Source organism: Taudactylus pleione, unplaced genomic scaffold (assembly GCF_031769625.1).
Source record: "Taudactylus pleione unplaced genomic scaffold, aTauple2 ptg000205l, whole genome shotgun sequence".
Classification (NCBI taxonomy): Eukaryota; Metazoa; Chordata; class Amphibia; order Anura; family Myobatrachidae; genus Taudactylus; species Taudactylus pleione.
In genome coordinates, this window is record NW_028284607.1 from 3736903 (window position 1) to 3755576 (window position 18674).

Here is an 18674-nt window from a genome sequence, read left to right on the forward strand (position 1 = left end):
AAGGGAAGTGGGCGTCCTTATGTCAGGTTGTGATCACAATGTGAATGCACACATTTAAAGAGCACCGCTGATATTTGCAAATGTCGTGCATGTGTATAAGCAGAATTGCGTTCCGTAGTGAATCAGGCCCATTGTCATTTATTTTAGAATCTGTATTTGCGTGGACTTATTATAGTGCTCTCTATTGGTATGTAAGTAATCCAGAACTGTCAGCTTTATCACTTGATTAAGCCTTTCTGCCATGCCTACACTATCTATTCATTAACTAGCACAGTGCCTTATATTCATTTTCATTGTTTTCTCTCAGTTAGTGAAAGCTTTTATTGAGTGTCTACTAGCTCACATCAGGCTGTTGCAGCTGATTGAGATATATAGAATAACTTGTAAGTGTTATCAGGTATTATATTGTAAACTGTGTATACATTTCAAAGAGAGTATGTTTCCAGTGGAACTAACAATGCATGACACAGCTGTTAAGGAAACCCTCAGTGTTTAATAGAAGTACATGCTAGCCCTCCTGATAGCCTACAGCAGAGGCTCCTAAACTCAGTCCTCTAGGCAGCTTAACAGTCAACGTTTTAAGGATATCCATGCTTGACCACAGGTGAATCAATTAGTAACTCAGTCAATTTGATTTAACCACCTGTGCTCAACCATGGATATCTCTAAAACATGAACTGTCGGGGTGCCTTTGAGGGCCGCGTTTGGGAACCTCTGGGTTACAGTAATGATTTTATATATATATATATATATATATATATATATATATGTTATCAAATGTTCCAAGCTATTGGTTTTTTTGTTTCTTGGTGAATGTGAAATCCTGCTCTGTACCTCCCCTGTACAAAGGTCAGACCACATTTCTCAGCACACAGTACGAATCACATTTGCTTACTGTATTTCACTCACAGTAATCACATGCCCTTACCTCTAATGACATTACGAGTAAAAGGCTGCGATAATACTGGACCAATGTGTTCTAGCCCACTTTAATTACAATTAGTCTGTGCAAACTCTCCCAGTTTGCACAGACTAATTGTAATTAAAGTATGAAGTTACATGCAAAAGACCCAGTGAAATGGAAGCTGGCTGAGTTCACAGTGATCCAAAGTTCAGTTTGAGGAGAAAGATGTGCCAATCACACCCGCTACATATGAAAGGTCACCCCAGGACATCCAAACCATTCCACTGTATCTCTGCTATGCACTAGTTCCCTGCATTTCTACAGAGTTCTGTTATACATGTGTGCTATTATGATATTGTCCTTCATTTACTATTATCTGGTGTCAAATATATGAAAGGTCTATGGGGCCTATTCATTAAACCTAAAAATTCTCTAGAGATAATTAGGTTTAGAACTCGCATGGAGTTCTACCTAATTATAGGTGGAATTCATCATTCCACCTCTCCATAAGTATCTATTCCGAAAAGCTGTCATTTTTTAGATGACAGCTTTTCGGGAAATAGATACTTTTCCCTGCCTACACTACCTTATCGCATCTGGAAACAGTGCTGCTGTTACATCTGTAAAACCAGCACATGCGCAGCACTGCCTACAGATGCGTTAAGTTTGTGTACCCCCCACCCCCACCCCCCTCCACTCACCTCCCCCCCCCCGACTTACCTGTCCGCGCAGCAGCCTCCGGCTCCGTCTTCTGGTCTGTCATGTGGTTTCCCAGCAGACCACATGACAGATTAGAAAAAAAAAAACTTTTTTTTTTTTTTTCTAAACTTTCTTGTGCTCTGCTGCGGAGCACACATGTCCGACCAGCCTCCGGAGCCTGAGGACGGAGCAGAGCGCCGGAGGGACTCGTCGGGGGACCTGCACACACGGATACAGGTAAGTCGATTCTGCTATTCGCCACCTCACAGTGGCGAATAGTAACTGCATCAAATTCCGAAAATTCATAATTTTCGGAATTTGATGAATACCACAATTTCCACATCCCCATACTAATGTATGGGGAGTGTGGAAATTAACGCAGGGGAACTTAGCAAGGAGATATCTGTGAAAATGTCCTTAAAAACTTTATTTTAGTGTTGATGAATAGGCCCCTATGTCTAAAAAGCTTTTATGACATTGATTGCTACTATGTGATACAACAATATGTCTAACATAAGGTTTTAGAATTGATAATATTCAGGTGGACAAGACTTTCAAAGGTATTGGTGCAGTGATGTAGTTGGCATCCAGGGATGCAGACGGTCTGAATACCGGCGCCGAAATCCCAACACTGCGGGATCCCGGCACCAGTAACCCCACAGCTGGCATCCCGAAAGTAAGTATCGGGGTGTTAGGGGGAGGTTAGTGCTAAGTAGCAGGGTTAGGGTTAGGTATTAGGGGGAGGGTTAGGGTTAGACACCGGGTTGGCAGTGTTAGGATTAGGGTGTGGGGAGGGGGAGGTTAGGTATAGGCACTAGGGGGGTGTTAGGTTTAGGGTGTGGGTAGGGGGAGGTTAGGCTTAGACACTAGGGGGGAGGTTAGGGTTAGGCACTAGAATAGGGTGGGTTAGGGTAGGGGTTAGATAAATACGTTACTTCCTATGGGTGTCTGGATTCTGGCTGTTGGGGTGCCGCTGTCGGTATTCTGACAAGCGGCATCCCGACAGCCGGGATTTCATACCCAACTCATTGGTGCAAATATTTATTTAATTTTGATGCTCTTTTTGTGGTTGGTGCGCATCTATATATATATATAGAAGTACCATCGATTTTCATGACATACTCTCCTTTTCATATTTTGGAAAGAAGGTTTTAAAAGTGAAACTTGGCGCTCCCTATTGTAAGCAAGCCGTGTGGATAAAAAGTTTCCCCTAGTGGAAACCGGTCAGAATATGTGGAAAAAAAGGGAGTATTTGTCCTGGTTAGGCACTAATGAGGATGCTAACGACTAATGGATCCAAGAGGTCACGGATAAATCTCAAATAAATACATTTATTGATAAAAAGAATAAACATACAACATATGCATATTAGAAACACAATTTACGAAAGTATATTCGATACTGTTCATATAAAATTGTGGCAGTGAATTGAATAATCCCACATGGAGGGTTGAAATTCACAAAACCCAAATGAAAAAATAAAATAAATAAAAAATTTCTCGATTCCAGACCACACCAGCCTACTCACAGTCTCTCCAGATTATCTCTCCCCTGCTGTGCTGGCTCCCTCCTGTCGGACCTGCTTCTCAGCCCTGCCCTGCAGCGTGTGGGCCCTCAGGTGCCTCACCTTTCTTTCTGGACCCTTCCTCCACTGTAACTCTCTCCCCTTCTGAGTTACCAACCTTGGATTGATAATCCCTACGCCACTGGCAGACCCTTTTACAATCTGCTCTCCGCCAACTACATCAACGTATACTGTGCTCTAAACATCAAGGGTCTTCCCCACCCTGGCAACGTCGCCTGGTCACCTGCTACTAATCGGAAGGGTGAGTGTATTCACGATAAACTGAACATTTGATTATACAAACAAGGGATTTTATAACAGACGCGGCCTGGCGGGCGGGTTCAGCGGATTTGGATAAGTGCAGATTCTCATTTGTCCACACTTTATATCACACAGTCTGCACCTCTTCTTACAAAATCTGCACCTACTAGAGGCCCCTAAACTTTTTCACTCTCCTACACCATTGGCTGGGCTGACAGGCGACTCTAAAGCGAACACGCATATCCAACTCCAGCGGAACTTCACTGCCGCCTATAAACCGCCTTATGACACTGAAATAAATGTGTTTACAACTTGAAGCAATGACCCCCTGAGAGAGTTGGAGCAGTGTCCTCCTGTGGTTCTTTTCTTAACAAAGGCCGCACAATTACATTTTGTGCATATCTGCAGACGTCCGTCATCTCCGGTCCTCTGTCGCTGTTCAACCAGGCCTATAGAGTCCTCTCAGTCACCATACTTACCTCTAACCACCTTCTCCCTCATCGCCATTATGAACAGGTCAAATGCTAATACCAGAAAACGTGTGGGTGGTGACATCTCTCAACACTTTCCTAAAGGTGACAAGTCATCAGCGGCCGCCGACCCTCCATCCCCCCCATGCAGAGGTAGAGGACACACCTTCTTCAGCTCTATCCACAAAAGAAGATATAATGGCTCTGCGATCCCTTATTACTGACTTCAAAGAATCTTTAGAGTCTAAGTTAGACAAAGCAGTTTCCTCGATCAAATCAGACCTATCCTCACTTTCTACAAGAACCTCTAAATTAGAATCACGCCAAGACACCCTTCAAAAATTCCAAAATGAGACTCATAGGGACATCGATCACATTATCCAGGATCTTGCTAATCTTCGTACCAAGAATGAGGATTTGGAGAATCGAGAAAGACGAAACAACCTCCGCATACGAAATATCCCAGAATCGGTCTCTCCGGATAACTTAGAGACTTATTTCCATAACATATTCTCCACCATTCTCCCTGACTTATCCTCCCATCCGTTGCCCCTTGAAAGAGCCCATTGAGCCCTGAGACCTAAACCAAGAGAAGGTGAACCCCCAAGAGATGTCGTCATACGCTTCCTAAGTTTTAAGGACAAAGAAAAAGTCTTGGCCCCTACACGTGGAAAACCCCATATTCTCTATGACAACATCAAATTACAATTCTTCCAAGATCTGGCCCCCATTACAATTTTGAAACGCAGAGAACTTCAAGATTTAACGAGAGCACTAAGAGCACGGGGCATCCGTTATCATTGGGGTTTCCCCTTCAAACTAATGGTTGACTTCAACGGCAAAACGATTATCATCAGAACCCCTAAAGAAGGCAAAGACTTTCTTTCCCATTTGGAAGACTCCGGCCCCTCTCCAACTGCTTCAGAGGACATATAATATGACCACAGTTACATGTTGTTTCTTATTCCCACTTGGGTTCACTCGCTATACCTGAATACTCTTCCGAGAAACATACTACTATTGGGCGGAGACTACCATCCTCCGCCATGGGATCCTAATTTTGGTCCTGAATCTCTACACAGACAGTCATTTCGTATCCTTTTTCCTAATCATAATACTATGCATTAAGATGTTTGTAGTTGTTTTACCTGCTCTATTGATTCATAGTAGAATTTTTTTGCTATATATCAACGTTGTCTCTTAGTAAGTCTATCACTCCATCGGAGCTACAGGAATGCTCTGTTCATTAGGACTTCGCATGTGGGTCCCACACGACCAATATTACTCTATTCTTTCATTGTTTCTAAGAATATCTGACAAACATATTTGAAATGTTTATGTATGTTTTATATGCAATTATAATTGATGTTATATTTAATAAGTATACCCTTATCTGGGCTCTTCTATATGTTTTCTCTCCCCTCCCCTCTGATATTTCACATTGACATCTCTTCAGACGTCCCTAGGTCTTCATCTACCTTTACTACACAACCACAATTGGAGGGCCAAAGCTCCCTGACACCCTCATCTCTCTCCTCTATTTTCAGCATTCTCCAGTATATACAGTTACTTGTTTTCTAATCTACCTTAATTAAGTTACCTAAAGGTAGTTCGGATTCCCTTCCCTACTACCTTTCTGGACTACCTAGTCCCACTTTCCGAGTGTGTTTTCCCCTGCTGGACACGGGGAACTCCCACCCGGTTCTCTCCCCCTTGTCTTCCACATTTCTAATTTCTCTCCATATCTCATTTCTTTTTTTTCTTTTTTTTTTTTTCCCCCTGTCTTTATTTTCTTTTTCTTTCTACCTCTCAGCGAACCAGGAATCTCCCACCTACATTATCCACATTGAGTATCACGCTCTACCCAAATGTCGCTAACTTTTGCCTCCCTTAATTCCAAGGGCTTAAACACCCCTCAGAAGCGCTCATCACTTTTCCGAACTATCCGAGATCTCAAGGCAGGGATTATTCTAATCCAGGAAACCCACTTCAAAGCGCAGTCACATCCCTCACTGCATACTAAAAGTTTCCCCACCACGTACTATTCTTCTAGTCGGTCTAAACACAATGGAGTAGCGATACTGATCAATAGTAAAATCCCTTTCTCTTTACACACAGTACATACAGACTCAGACGGGAGGTATATTATCTTGACAGGCAAATTAGGCAGTTTAGAATGCACGATTGTCAATATATATGCTCCCAATTCAGATCAATCATCATTCTTCAAATCTGTTTTCTCTAAAATAAACAAATACAGGATAGGTAGCCTCATTGTCGGAGGAGACTTCAACGCAGTCCTTAACCACGAGCTTGATAAAGGTCCTACCCCTACCAGAACACGACCCTGTCCGGCAACTCGCTCTCTAAATAATCACCTCAGTGAATCGGGTCTATTTGATACATGGAGGGCCCTTAATCCCTCATCTAAGGATTTTACTTTCTTCTCGATACCCCATCAGTCCTACTCGAGAATAGACCTTATTTTTTGTAGTACGTCAGCCAGTGAACATCTTGTTGACTCCTCTATTTTGTCTAATGCTTGGTCAGACCACTCCATCGTCACCGCGTCCTTCGATTTTTTTGATGTTCCACCCTCGCGACCCCCGTGGCGTTTGAATGAGACTCTGCTTACCATTCCGAAATTTCAGGAAAGGGTGAAGTCCGCTCTTGAGGACTATTTTTCCTTAAATAACGACCCTACTTGCACCCCTTTGGTGTGGGAAGCGCATAAAGCTGTTATTCGTGGGCACATCATTAATTATGCTTCTTTTAGAAATAAGGAGCATAGGTCCCAAATTAAATTCCTGACCAGAGAGGTTCAACGCCTTGAAACCGCTCATAAACGTACTCCCTCTAATTCACTCTACGCCCAACTGACCTCCTCCAGGAATGCCCTCAGTGCCCTTAATGCTGAAAAGACTGAACAGGCCCTACGTTGGCTCAACCAAAAATTTTACGAAAAGAGCAATAAAGCTGATTCCCTACTGGCCAACAGATTGAAGGCCCGTAAAGCCAGGACTGCTATCCCAGCATTAAACGATGACCGTGGAACCAGCCACTATAGTCCATCCACTATCAATTCTTTATTTAAAAATTACTACGAACGCCTTTACAATCTCCCCCCAACAAATGACACTACCACTGACACCTCAACTGCGGACTATTTAGCTTCTTGTAATCTCCCCCAAATTGATACCGCCACCTCTTCCGCGCTAAACGACCCTATCTCTGCAGAAGAAATTGTTTCGGCTCTCAAAACACAAAAGTCCTCGAAGGCGCCAGGTCCTGATGGACTTCCAATGTCCTACTATAAAACTTTTCAAACTTCCTTGATACCTCACCTAACTGTGGCTTTCAACTGTATTTTAGAAGGTTCTTCATTTCATCCGCACACGACTAGAGCCACCATAACCGTCATCCCGAAGCCTAATAAGGATCCCTTTTTAGTGACTAATTACCGTCCCATTTCACTACTTAACACTGATCTAAAGCTCTTTGCTAAGGTGATTGCAAATAGGCTAAATCCCCTCCTTCCCTCTTTAATCCATCCCGACCAAGTGGGCTTTGTCCCGTCCAGACAAGCATTAGACAACACTAGGCGCGCAATCGATCTAGTCCACTATATTAATATTCACAAACTCCCCTCTCTGGTGCTTGCTCTGGACGCGGAGAAAGCCTTCGACAGGGTGTCCTGGCCTTTTCTTTTCCAAACATTGCGCCAATTCGGATTCCGAGGACAGTTTTTGCAAGCCATCCAAGCCCTCTACTCCAATCCCTCTGCTACGGTCTCAGCAGGAGGCCTGATCTCCGATTCCTTCTCAATAGCGAATGGGACCAGACAGGGATGCCCTCTATCGCCACTCATATTCACCCTTATTATTGAACCACTCGCTTCTCGTGTACGGGCCAATCCCGATATTACTGGGGTTAAGGTTAAACATTCTCAATATACTCTATCTCTATTCGCGGACGACATACTTTTCACGCTAACAAAACCACTCGCCTCTCTTCCCAATCTATTTCGAGAACTCTCTATATATGGCTCCCTGTCTGGTTACAAGGTTAATCATACCAAATCCGAAGCCCTTCTTATACATCTACCCGGCAATATGAAGTCATTATTGCAATCAAATTTTAATTTCATATGGAAAAAAGATTCCCTCAAATATCTAGGAGTATTCATTACTAAATCCTATGATTCTCTATATAAAGCCACTACCCCCCCCCCCCCTCATCAGCTCAATCCAGAGAGACCTGCAACAATGGCAAACACACTTTCTCTCCTGGGTAGGTCGTATCAACGCCGTGAAAATTAACATTCTCCCCAAACTATTATACCTATTCCAAACTCTCCCTATTCCTATCCCCTCCCACACCCTCAACACACTTCAAACCGCACTCTGTAAATTCATCTGGAACTACCGAAAACCCAGAATCCGTCGAAACATACTCACTAAGCGTCCCTGGGACGGAGGCTTGGGGTTACCCTCACTGCACCGCTACTATAATGCAACCCGATTAAGTCAGTTGGCCGCCTGGCACTCACTTCGCCATGTTAAGAGATGGGTTGACCTGGAGAGCGACTTGGTAGGTGTACACTCAGTCTCTTATCTACCCTGGACGCCCCGCAAACACAGACCTAGATCCGTTCTTTTATTCCCCACTATAGCACTGACGCTTAATAACTGGGACTCCCTTAATAAAAAAAACTGGACCTTTCTCCACACCCTTCCCCTCTAACCCCCATTTGGAACAATCCTGCATTCCCCCCTGGTCTATCCCAGACAGTGGCTTCCCCCTGGATTTCAGCAGGCATTACTAGGCTTCACCATATAGTTGAAGTTTCCTCACCTAGATCATTTTCGGACATTCAAGACAAACATAAAATTCCCAACAAACTTCACTATAAATATTTACAAATCTGCCACTTCGCTAGCTCGAATCCCTCCACCCGCTCCCCTCCTAACCCCACACCTATAGAGAGATTATGCATGCTATCTCGCACCTTTATCACTTCATACTGACGTTGAAGCCTCCTCCGCTCGAAACACATGAGCAGGCTTGGGAAGCGGATCTTGCCCTTTCTCTCGGGGAAGAAGCATGGGACACTATACGCTTGACTATTTCTAAATGCTCCATTAGTGTGGCCATACGCGAGAACTCATACAAGGTATATACCAGATGGTACTTAGTGCCAGAGCGTTTACATCAAATCTACCCCAGCACCTCCAATCTTTGTTGGAGAGGGTGCGGTCCACTCGGAACTTATTTTCATAAGTGGTGGTCATGCCCCCTGATTGTCCCATTCTGGAACATGGTCCGTACCCTACTTTCCCAAATTCTTACCATTCCGATCTCTTTTTCTCCAGCTACTCTTTTACTTTGCGCTCCGATTGATTCCATCCCCATCACTACAAATAAACTAATCCTTCACGTATCCTGCGCAGCCAAATTTCAAATTGCTCGTAATTGGAAAGTTCAACACACTCCCAGCCGACAGGAGCTAATAAACAGAATCTGGTTTGTAGCAAATATGGAATATATCACCAGTCTACAAAACAATGCTGTTCGGAAATTTCATATCATTTGGAACCCCTGGTACACCTCTCAAAATTCACCTCTCCCAGGCCTTGGTTAGCTTCGATTCAACGCTTTCCATATAATTACATATAAATACATTATCCACCTGTGGCTTATCTTTTTACACTTCTCCCCCCATTTCTTTTCTCTTTTCCTTTTTTTTTTTTTTTCCTCCTTCCCTCCCACTCATATACATTCATCCTCACCCTACCCTCTATTATCCCCTTTTCTATTCCAGCATACTCACGTTCTAATTGGTTTTTGACTGTTAACTATTCATATATTCTGTGACAAATGTCGTTACCTGTCTATTGCTGATATACTATTGAATAATTTTGTCTGACACGTCATTTGTACAAAATTACTGCGCCACCATTTATTTTCAATAAACGAATACAAAAAAAAAAATTTCTCAATGTAAATAAAATAATTGAAGTTAAAATGCCATTATAAATGAATGGATTTGTTCATGAATTGAGGAAAGTCCTACATGACAGGGAGTGGGGAGCCAGCGGGTGTTGGCTGCAGGATCCCGGGTTGCTCTGCAGTGGCTCCAATCGCATGTACCCAGTCAGGGAGGAAGTCCTTTGAAGTTTTGGAATCCGGAGGTTGGCACAGGTGCAGGTCGCCGACGCGTTTCGAGACGTGTAGTCTCTTCTTCAAGGCGTCCATTCATATATAATGGCATGTGGGATTATTCAATTCACTGCCACAATTTTATATGAACAGTATCGAATATACTTTCAAGTTGTGAAAAATCGTGTTTCTAATATGCATATGTTGTATGTTTATTCTTTTTATCAATAAATGTATTTATTTGAGATTTATTCGAGACCTCTTGGGTCCATTAGTCGTTAGCATCCTAATTAGCACCTAACCAGGACAAATACTCCCTTTTTTCCACATCTCCTTTTCATATATATACATTTTTCTGATATATTTGAATATTTCAGAATAATATTTTTCTCAGATTTCTGTGTGTGTTTTGTTGGTTTGTCTTGTAAGTCCAGTATAAAAGTTAAGTTTTAATTGATTATTCATTTGTAAGAGTGCCCCAGCAAAAAGAGCTTTCTTTTCTCCTTTGTATGTCCACATTTGCTCTTCTGTTAGTGTCCCCAAAGCAGCTGTTCCTACCAATCCGCTGTACATGGATTCAGGGTCACCTTTGCATTGTTTACAAAGCTGCAAACTATAGACTCTTTCCAGTAGCATTTAACAATTCCTTGTACCCTATTTTTCATTTAGATTTTCCATTTGGATTACCAGCTCCTAGGATGTGTAGCAGCAGACACTGGGCATTGCCACCCTCTTCCTCATCATGGTATAACAACATTGGAACTTCTACACTTCCCTATTAAGCAAGTAATTTATAAACGTTCTTGATGGTGTTTTCAAGTTATTATATTGCACACATTGACATGAATGTACTCAACACTGTAACCCTGTTATTGCACATTATTTTCAAGATGAACAGAGAATCATACCTACTCTCCCTGAAGTTGCTGGAGGCTCCCGAATTTTCGAATAGGCCCCCTCATCCCCCTTCCTAGTGAAGTTGGCAGGTTGGGGAGATAATTGTCAGAAATCGCAGCTCCATATGGAAGGAGGAAATGTGTAATTTAGCCCGGCCCCTCCTCGCACTCCCACAATTTGCAGCAGTTTACTGTGACGGGACGAGGTATAATGACATAGAAGCCTGGCCCCACCTCCTCGAAGTGGTCAGCTGTGTCTCCTCTCCAGGCTTCTCCCGGAGAGGAGATATAAAAAGTCGGCAAGTATGTAGAGTATTCTCTTATATATTAGCCACCAGATTACAACTCTACTTTAAAGAGAAGCCGCCAGATTGGAAGTCTGCTTTACATACTAGCCATTCATTTGGATATCTGCTCCCACCTACAGTGGGCTCTGCTTTATGGTCTGTATACTTGTATATTAGCCAGCACAATGAGCTTGCCTATGTATATTGGGACCAGTCCATGTTACATTTGGGACATAAAGGAAACGTCTACTTGATAATTCAGCTCAACCTTTTGTATTAGGAGCCTGATAAACAGTCGGTAGCTGACTGAATATTGTAAAAAAACATAAATGTGTTACAGTGTTTAACACATCAGATATCAGACAGGAGAACTTACAATCAGATGTGGAGGAGGAGAAATGTAATGTTTGCAGTGAGTACAAGATTAATTTAGTTGTTAAATAAAGCAGCATGTTAAACCAAGGGATCTAGGGAGATTGTAAAATAGAAGATATTTTGTTTCTTATGCTGGCCATACACCTGCATGATTTCGGGCCGATTGCACGTTTTTGATGAGTCATATGATGGATCTTGTGAAAATCGTGTATTTTTTTAGTAATATAAGATCCGATGTGTGCTCCCGCAGCTCCTATAATCGGATCTTATGATCAGATGCGTAGCCCATATATTCCATCATATCGTGTGCAGATCGTGCCGTTTATTTGTTCATGCGATCCATCGTGCAGCAATTCAAGTCATTTCAATGACTCTGGGCCTGATTCAGACCCACTCGCAAGCACTATGCGCTCGCAAGTGGGTCAATTGTTAGGCAGTGCGCGCTCGCCCCGGAGCGAGCGAGAAATCAATCGCTCCGGCGCTCACATCCAAAAGGGTCGGCTGTCGATGTTGATCGACAGCTCGCCCCGTTTGGTATGCGGGTTGAGGGGGGTGGCTTGCCAAACGGAGGCATTCCCGAAGGTGACAAGTGATGTCAGTGGTGAGCTTCCGGCTCAGAAGCTCACTGGGGCTTGCGGCCATGAGACCCTACCACAAGGGTCTCGTCGCAAGCCCGATGGTCGCGATGGTCTTGACCATCGAGACCGTCACCTGGGCGCTCGCATAAGCTGTGGGTGGTCACCCACAGCTATGCAAGCGGCCAGGAGGCCGTCTTTAAAAAAAAAAAGGGACGCCCTGATTCAGAGCGAGCGCTCTCAAAGAGCGTCCGGCTCTGAATCAGGCCCTGTATCCCTAATGAGCCTGTGAGGCACAGCATCGATCATACGACAGATCCTGTGCTAAGAAAAACAACAAACATGCTGCCATTACTGCCAGGGAGCTCCGGGGAGTCGGATGCTGAATCGGAATGGGGCCTATTTATTAAATAATATGAAGTATCCCCCGAATGTATCATGGAGGGACGGCAGCAGATATCGCTATAGGTTTCTATGGGGACCTCAAGGTTAGGTACTAGATATAGGGGTAGGGATTAGGGTTAATGATAGGGAGGAGGATCGGAGGTCTGACCTGGAAGTCACATAACCGCCGGGATCTGGAAGACGCCGCTGCAGCTGTTGGGAGCAGGTAACGATATGTCGACATTTCAACATGGTCAACATCGACATTATAACCATGTGGATAGTATGACTGTTGACTTATGATACCCAACCAGAAGCAGCCGCAGTACTAACAGTAATCGTATCAGTGGGAGGAATTCACATTCATCCAGATGCATCTGCGGTTTATCATCATCAGGTATTGAGCACCTGTAAGTGATCCCTTCCTGACAGGCGCATATGCGCAGTCACACTCTCAGTTAAGATAAAAGTAATGAAGATGAAAGCAGTGCAACACAAAACCATCACATATACATAATGTTCATTTTACTTCAATGCAAAAGCAGGAAAGATGTATGGTAATGTAATAGTATACAGTATTCAGTATTTTACTCAATAAGCAAATTACTTTCCTACCTACATCTACCCAGGTGTTTTATGATATCCAGTCATAATGTCCACATGAGAATGTCAATATGGTCATAATGTTGATATTAACCATGTCGACATTCATCATGTAGACAGCGGTGATATGTTGACATGTAGATTGTTGACATATCGTCCCTGGTGGCCCAGCCAGCGGCTCCAGCATGGTCTCTGGGTCCCGGCAGTCATGTGACTGTCATGTCCAGCTCTATTATGCTTTAAAAAGGAAGTAACTTAAAATAAACCATTTTCTTTATGTGCTTTCTATTAGTCTCTAAAAATATTTACATCATTGTTACTGTTAATGAGATATTTACATGATGTTCTGTATATATTCTGACGTTTCCTGATAAAAAATGGCTCATTTTCAAAACTTTTTGCCACCTTTGGAGAAAAAAATAGACAAAACATGCAAATTGTCACCAGTGATATTACTAACAGGTTTTGGAACTTAATACGTTTTTGGGGTTTTCAGATTGACAATTGTCTGGTAGCATAACACCAATCATTTAGACATATGAGAAGTCAGGAGAGATAACCCCCGCTCCTGATCTATCCATACCATACTCAATCCTCACTGCGATCTGCCCAGAAATGTCCACTTTTTACCAAAGCTGCCCCTTGAGAGGTCCACAAATCAGGATTGTCATGCCCACATATCAGGATTGTCATGCCCACAAATCACAATTGTCATGTCCATAATTCAGAATTGTCATGTCCACATATCAGGATTGTCATGCCCATAAATCAGGATTGTCATGCCCACATATCAGGATTGTCATGCCCATAAATCAGTATTGTCATGTCCACATATATGGGCATAACTACCATAGGTGCAACAGGTGCAGCTGCTATGGGGCCCAGGGCTGAGGGGGGCCCATATTCCTTGTCAAAGTTACATGTGTTATATATATTTTTCACCATTAGGTGGTACATAGGGGCCCGTACAAACTTTTGCTATGGGGCTTTGAATTACCTAGTTACGCCCCCGCTCACATGTCAGGATTGTCATGCCCACAAATCAGGATTGTCATGCCCACATATCAGGATTGTCATGCGCACAATGGGCCTGATTCAGAGCCGGGCGCTCTGACAGAGCGCTCGCTCTGAATCAGGGCCGTCCTTCTTGTTTTTCAGAGCGGCCTCCTGGCCGCTCGCATAGCTGTGGGTGACCACCCACAGCTATAGCGAGCGGCCAGGAAGATAGTCGCGATGGTCAAGACCATCGCGACCATCGGGCTTGCGACGAGACCCTTGTGGTAGGGTCTCGTTGCCGCAAGCCCCAGAGTGCTTTCGGCTCTAACAGTGATGTCAGTGGGGCCAGCCCCAGACGGTAGGCCTCCGTCTGGGCAGCCACGCCCCCGGCCCGCCCACCAAAGGGGGCGTGCTGTCACTCAACATCGACAGCACGCACCCTTTGGTACGAGACCCGGAGCGACGGATTGCCCGTTGCTATCCGGGTCTCGTGCATGCGCGCGATGGAGCCGGCTCCGTCGTGCGCATGCGCACTGGGCCACCATCGACCCACTTGCGAGTGAATAGCGCTCACTAGCGGGTCTGAATCAGGCCCAATGTACACATATAAGTATTGTCATGCCAAAATCGGGAAAGATGGAAACTGTTTTCATGGAACATTATGTTTTAGTTTAATGTACTGTAGCTGACTAATCTTTAAGACTGTGGTACTTCCTGAAATAATGAGCTACTGTATGGTTGGATTTCTGATGAGCTGATCTGTACATATATAAATATATTTTCTTAATCATCAACATGATATTATGATGTAACCCCTTAGTTTCAGCCAAAATGGATAACTAAACGGCCCACGCTTGAAGGATGAGGTTTAAAAATTTACTTCTCAACAATCATTACATACACGAGGTCTACAGTAGAATATCTTATTTGTCTGCAAAAGAATGGACCAAGAGCAGAACATGGTAAGAAAATGTGTAAGATTAATTTGGTAAGAAAGGTTGTAAGTACAAAATAATTTGTAGATCTTAAATTTGGAAAAATTATTTTTTCCTGTACACTGAAATTACGCTGAGCCTGAAATACCTCTGTTGTAGTATAATGTGATAAGAGCACAATTGAAATTCGCATTTCACTAGCATTGAGGTTTACATTATTAATGTCCAAAGCGTTACAAAGTTTCACAGTTGACAGCTGGTTACGTTTGGCATGCATGTGCCAATTTTTTGTATCTGACCTCAGTGGTTTCGACTCTCCAGTAACATACTATATAAATAGTACAAGAAATGTCTTCTTACTAATTGGTAAGTAACCTACGAGATTTCAAATATTTGGAACTACAATATGATATATTAGGATATAATATGACTTTTAACCTTTTCAAAAATGCTACATCTTTTACTGTACATTGTGAAATTAGTTTACAAGATACAAGACATACCTGAAAATACATAGATACTTGGATATATACATCATTGTTTAAAAAATTTAAGAAATGAAAAAGGGCTTGTGGAGCCAGAGCCAGATCATCTATTAGACAACTCTCTTAGCTTCCAACTAGGGCCTGAAGAACCCTACAGGGGGCAGTCAGTAGAGGATGGCCTAGGACCTAGGTCATCTAATAGGAGATCCACATATCAGGGCTGGTCTGAACGCTGGCCCCTCCTACTAGTGTCAGTGATGCCTGATAGAGAGAGACAGCAGGGGGAGGGATGAAAGAAAGGAGAGGAGAAACTGGAGTGAGGAAGGGAGAAAATAGGGGGGTACATAGAGAAAGATAGATGGGTGAAAGGAGAGGAAGAGAGGGGCAGGGTGGAGACAGAGAAATATAAATAAATAAAAGCCATGTAACGCGAGATATTATAGCTAGAGTATGTATATATATATATATATATATATATATATATATTTATTTATTTTTACTGTGGTGCACGTGTAATTATATTTAGTTACTTATACTAACACTTAAATATAATTATATTCCTCAGAGAAACAATGGTCTAAAAGAGGAGGTTGATCGGCTGGAACAGAGACCAGTAGCGGTGAGTAGCTGTAGCATAATCTTCTTATACACCTTGATGAAAGTATATAATTATACTGAAACGTTGGTACACAGGACACATTTTTCTGGGTGTTATTTAAGTGCCATTTTAATTAATATTATAATAACTATATACATATATGTCAGTCAAAGACAATAAAAAAAAATCTGTTCCAAAATACACCTAACCACAATATAAAATATTCAGACCAGATGAATCAGCTGTGCAAAACATCAAATACATTTATTCAACAATGCACATAAACAATAAAACAAATGATCCTAAACTGTAAAAATCTGATTCCGGGAGCTTGATATTCAATTGTTCAAACACTAGAGAAACACACTTAAACTGTTCCCATATGGAATAAATCATTGCTGAATCATCTGTGCATGGAGATCAATTCATGTACTTAGTAATTTGCGTGGAAACAAACTCTGAAATGACGAATCATACGCATTACAATATATTCCAATCTTCAATGAAATCATTGTTGTTCAGGTTGTGTCTTCAGCAGATTATGTTATTACTTTCCTTTAAATATCACTTACTGTACATATAAAGAAAAAAACTTGGTTCAATGCGCTCTTAAACAAAAAGCTAAATTGAAAGTGACTACTTAAGTTATGATTTTAATTCCTAGGTGCTGCTTCGAATGTTAGTGGCTTTCCTGTGCCACTATTTATTTAAATGGTAATTGTGATGCATACGAGGCGCAAAATAGGAATTAATGGTTTTAATGATTAAAAATATTAAGAATGGTAAAAAGTATGGCAATACACATGTAAATAACAATAAAAGAACAATAAGAAATTAATCCATAAATGTTCTAATAAATGTATAACATTACATATAGTAATCCCTTTGAGTTGAGTTGAATTTCAATGACTGATGGTACTCAAAACAGCTTTTTAATAAATTCTACGAACTTTAACAACTCAAAGGGATTACTATATGTGATGTTGCTGTTCACACATTGATGCCATCATTTGGAAAACATTGAACTGCCTTTCTTCCTGAGGTGCCTATATGTTTATGTTTATTTCAATCACACAATACCATATTTTATCATATTTTATTATGATCCCATGAATCTAGGACTAGGCTGAAGGGATCATTTATTAGAACATTTATGGATTAATTTCTTATTGTTCTTTTATTGTTATTTACATGTGTATTGCCATACTTTTTACCATTCTTAATATTTTTAATCATTAAAACCATTAATTCCTATTTTGCGCCTCGTATGCATCACAATTACCACTTACTGTACATAATATATCGTGCTTTGCAGTGAACATTTAATCAGTCACTGCCCCATGGGAGGGTACAGTCTGAATTCTCTACCACACTAGCTCAATAGGATAAACCCACAGAAACATAGGGCCGTATTCAATTAGCCATTTTCGGTGAAAAGTTTTCACTGGTGACGTAATTTCGCCAGACGAGAACTTATCCCCGTATTCATTTCCAAAGACTTTTAGCCGGTGCGAAAAGTCTGCGCCTCGTAACCAATGGAAAAGATTCGCCTCTGAATGCAGGCGGAAAAAATGGCAGACTTGGGAATTTGGGGTCAAAGTTGGGGGAACACCCCTGTAGCCTTGGGACAGCCCCCCAAAAGTAAACTGCGTCAAAAAAGTTTAAAAAAGACTTTAGATCACCCCAAAAAAAGTACTTTCGTTTTGGGGGTAAAAAAGTCGAAAGTTGGGGGACAAACTTAAAAACCAGCAAAATAGACTCCAGGGGGTCCCCCAAGTATTCCCCAGGAGTTTTTTTGATTGGAGGTGATTGCTGAAGGTGTGTTGTTTACATTTATTAGATTTGTAACTATGTTTGCACCCATTTTCATGTACCCAAAATTTGCTGGGACTACTTATTTTTGTCAAAAAACTGCTAAATGCTATTCTTCACCACTTGTGAAAAGACGCTAATTAGCAGCTATTGAGAGCATTTAAGCACAACAAATGCCTTCAGTAGGGCTATTCGGTTGTATCTATAGTGATCCCCAATGTCAGTGCATCTTTTGGGGGGGTGTCAGGCTGATTTCCCAAATCTGACAGTGATTTTCGCCTGTTTGAGTTTCGCCGGGACACGCGTTTTGGCGTTCTTTGAACTTGAATAGGGCGAAAAGCGGCCTCACGCATGGGAAGTGTTTTCTCCAAAAACACGCGACGTAGGCGGAAAGTCCGGCAAGCAAAAAGGACGGGACTTTTTACGGCTAATTGAATATGCCCCTTAGGTGATACATACAAATACTATACAGATAGAGCCGGGTCAGGATGGAACCCCAGCCCCTGTGTAGTGAGGCAGCATTGCTAAGCCATTATGCATTTTTCAGGTACATAGTCATATAGGATTATAATCCTGGTCATGGAATGATTTAAGGAGAAGTTTACTGCAATGTGGTTTGGTATGTGGTAAGCAAATCACCACACATCGGATGTGGTTTTCATGCCCAAAAC

General features: G+C 42.3%; 1 protein-coding gene across 5 annotated transcripts in view; it reads left to right on the forward strand.

Annotated features, from left to right (window-relative positions):
- Positions 1 to 18674, forward strand: part of SLC2A11 (solute carrier family 2 member 11) — a 135188-nt gene that overhangs the window by 87978 nt on the left and 28536 nt on the right. For all 5 annotated transcript variants that reach the window (XM_088477842.1, XM_088477844.1, XM_088477845.1 and 2 more), the window contains 3 exons: positions 10727 to 10839; positions 14994 to 15135; positions 16159 to 16212. In XM_088477842.1, coding sequence (XP_088333968.1) covers positions 15115 to 15135; positions 16159 to 16212 — 75 coding nt within the window. In that variant the 5' untranslated portion in view covers positions 10727 to 10839; positions 14994 to 15114. The remainder of the gene's footprint in view (positions 1 to 10726; positions 10840 to 14993; positions 15136 to 16158; positions 16213 to 18674) is intronic.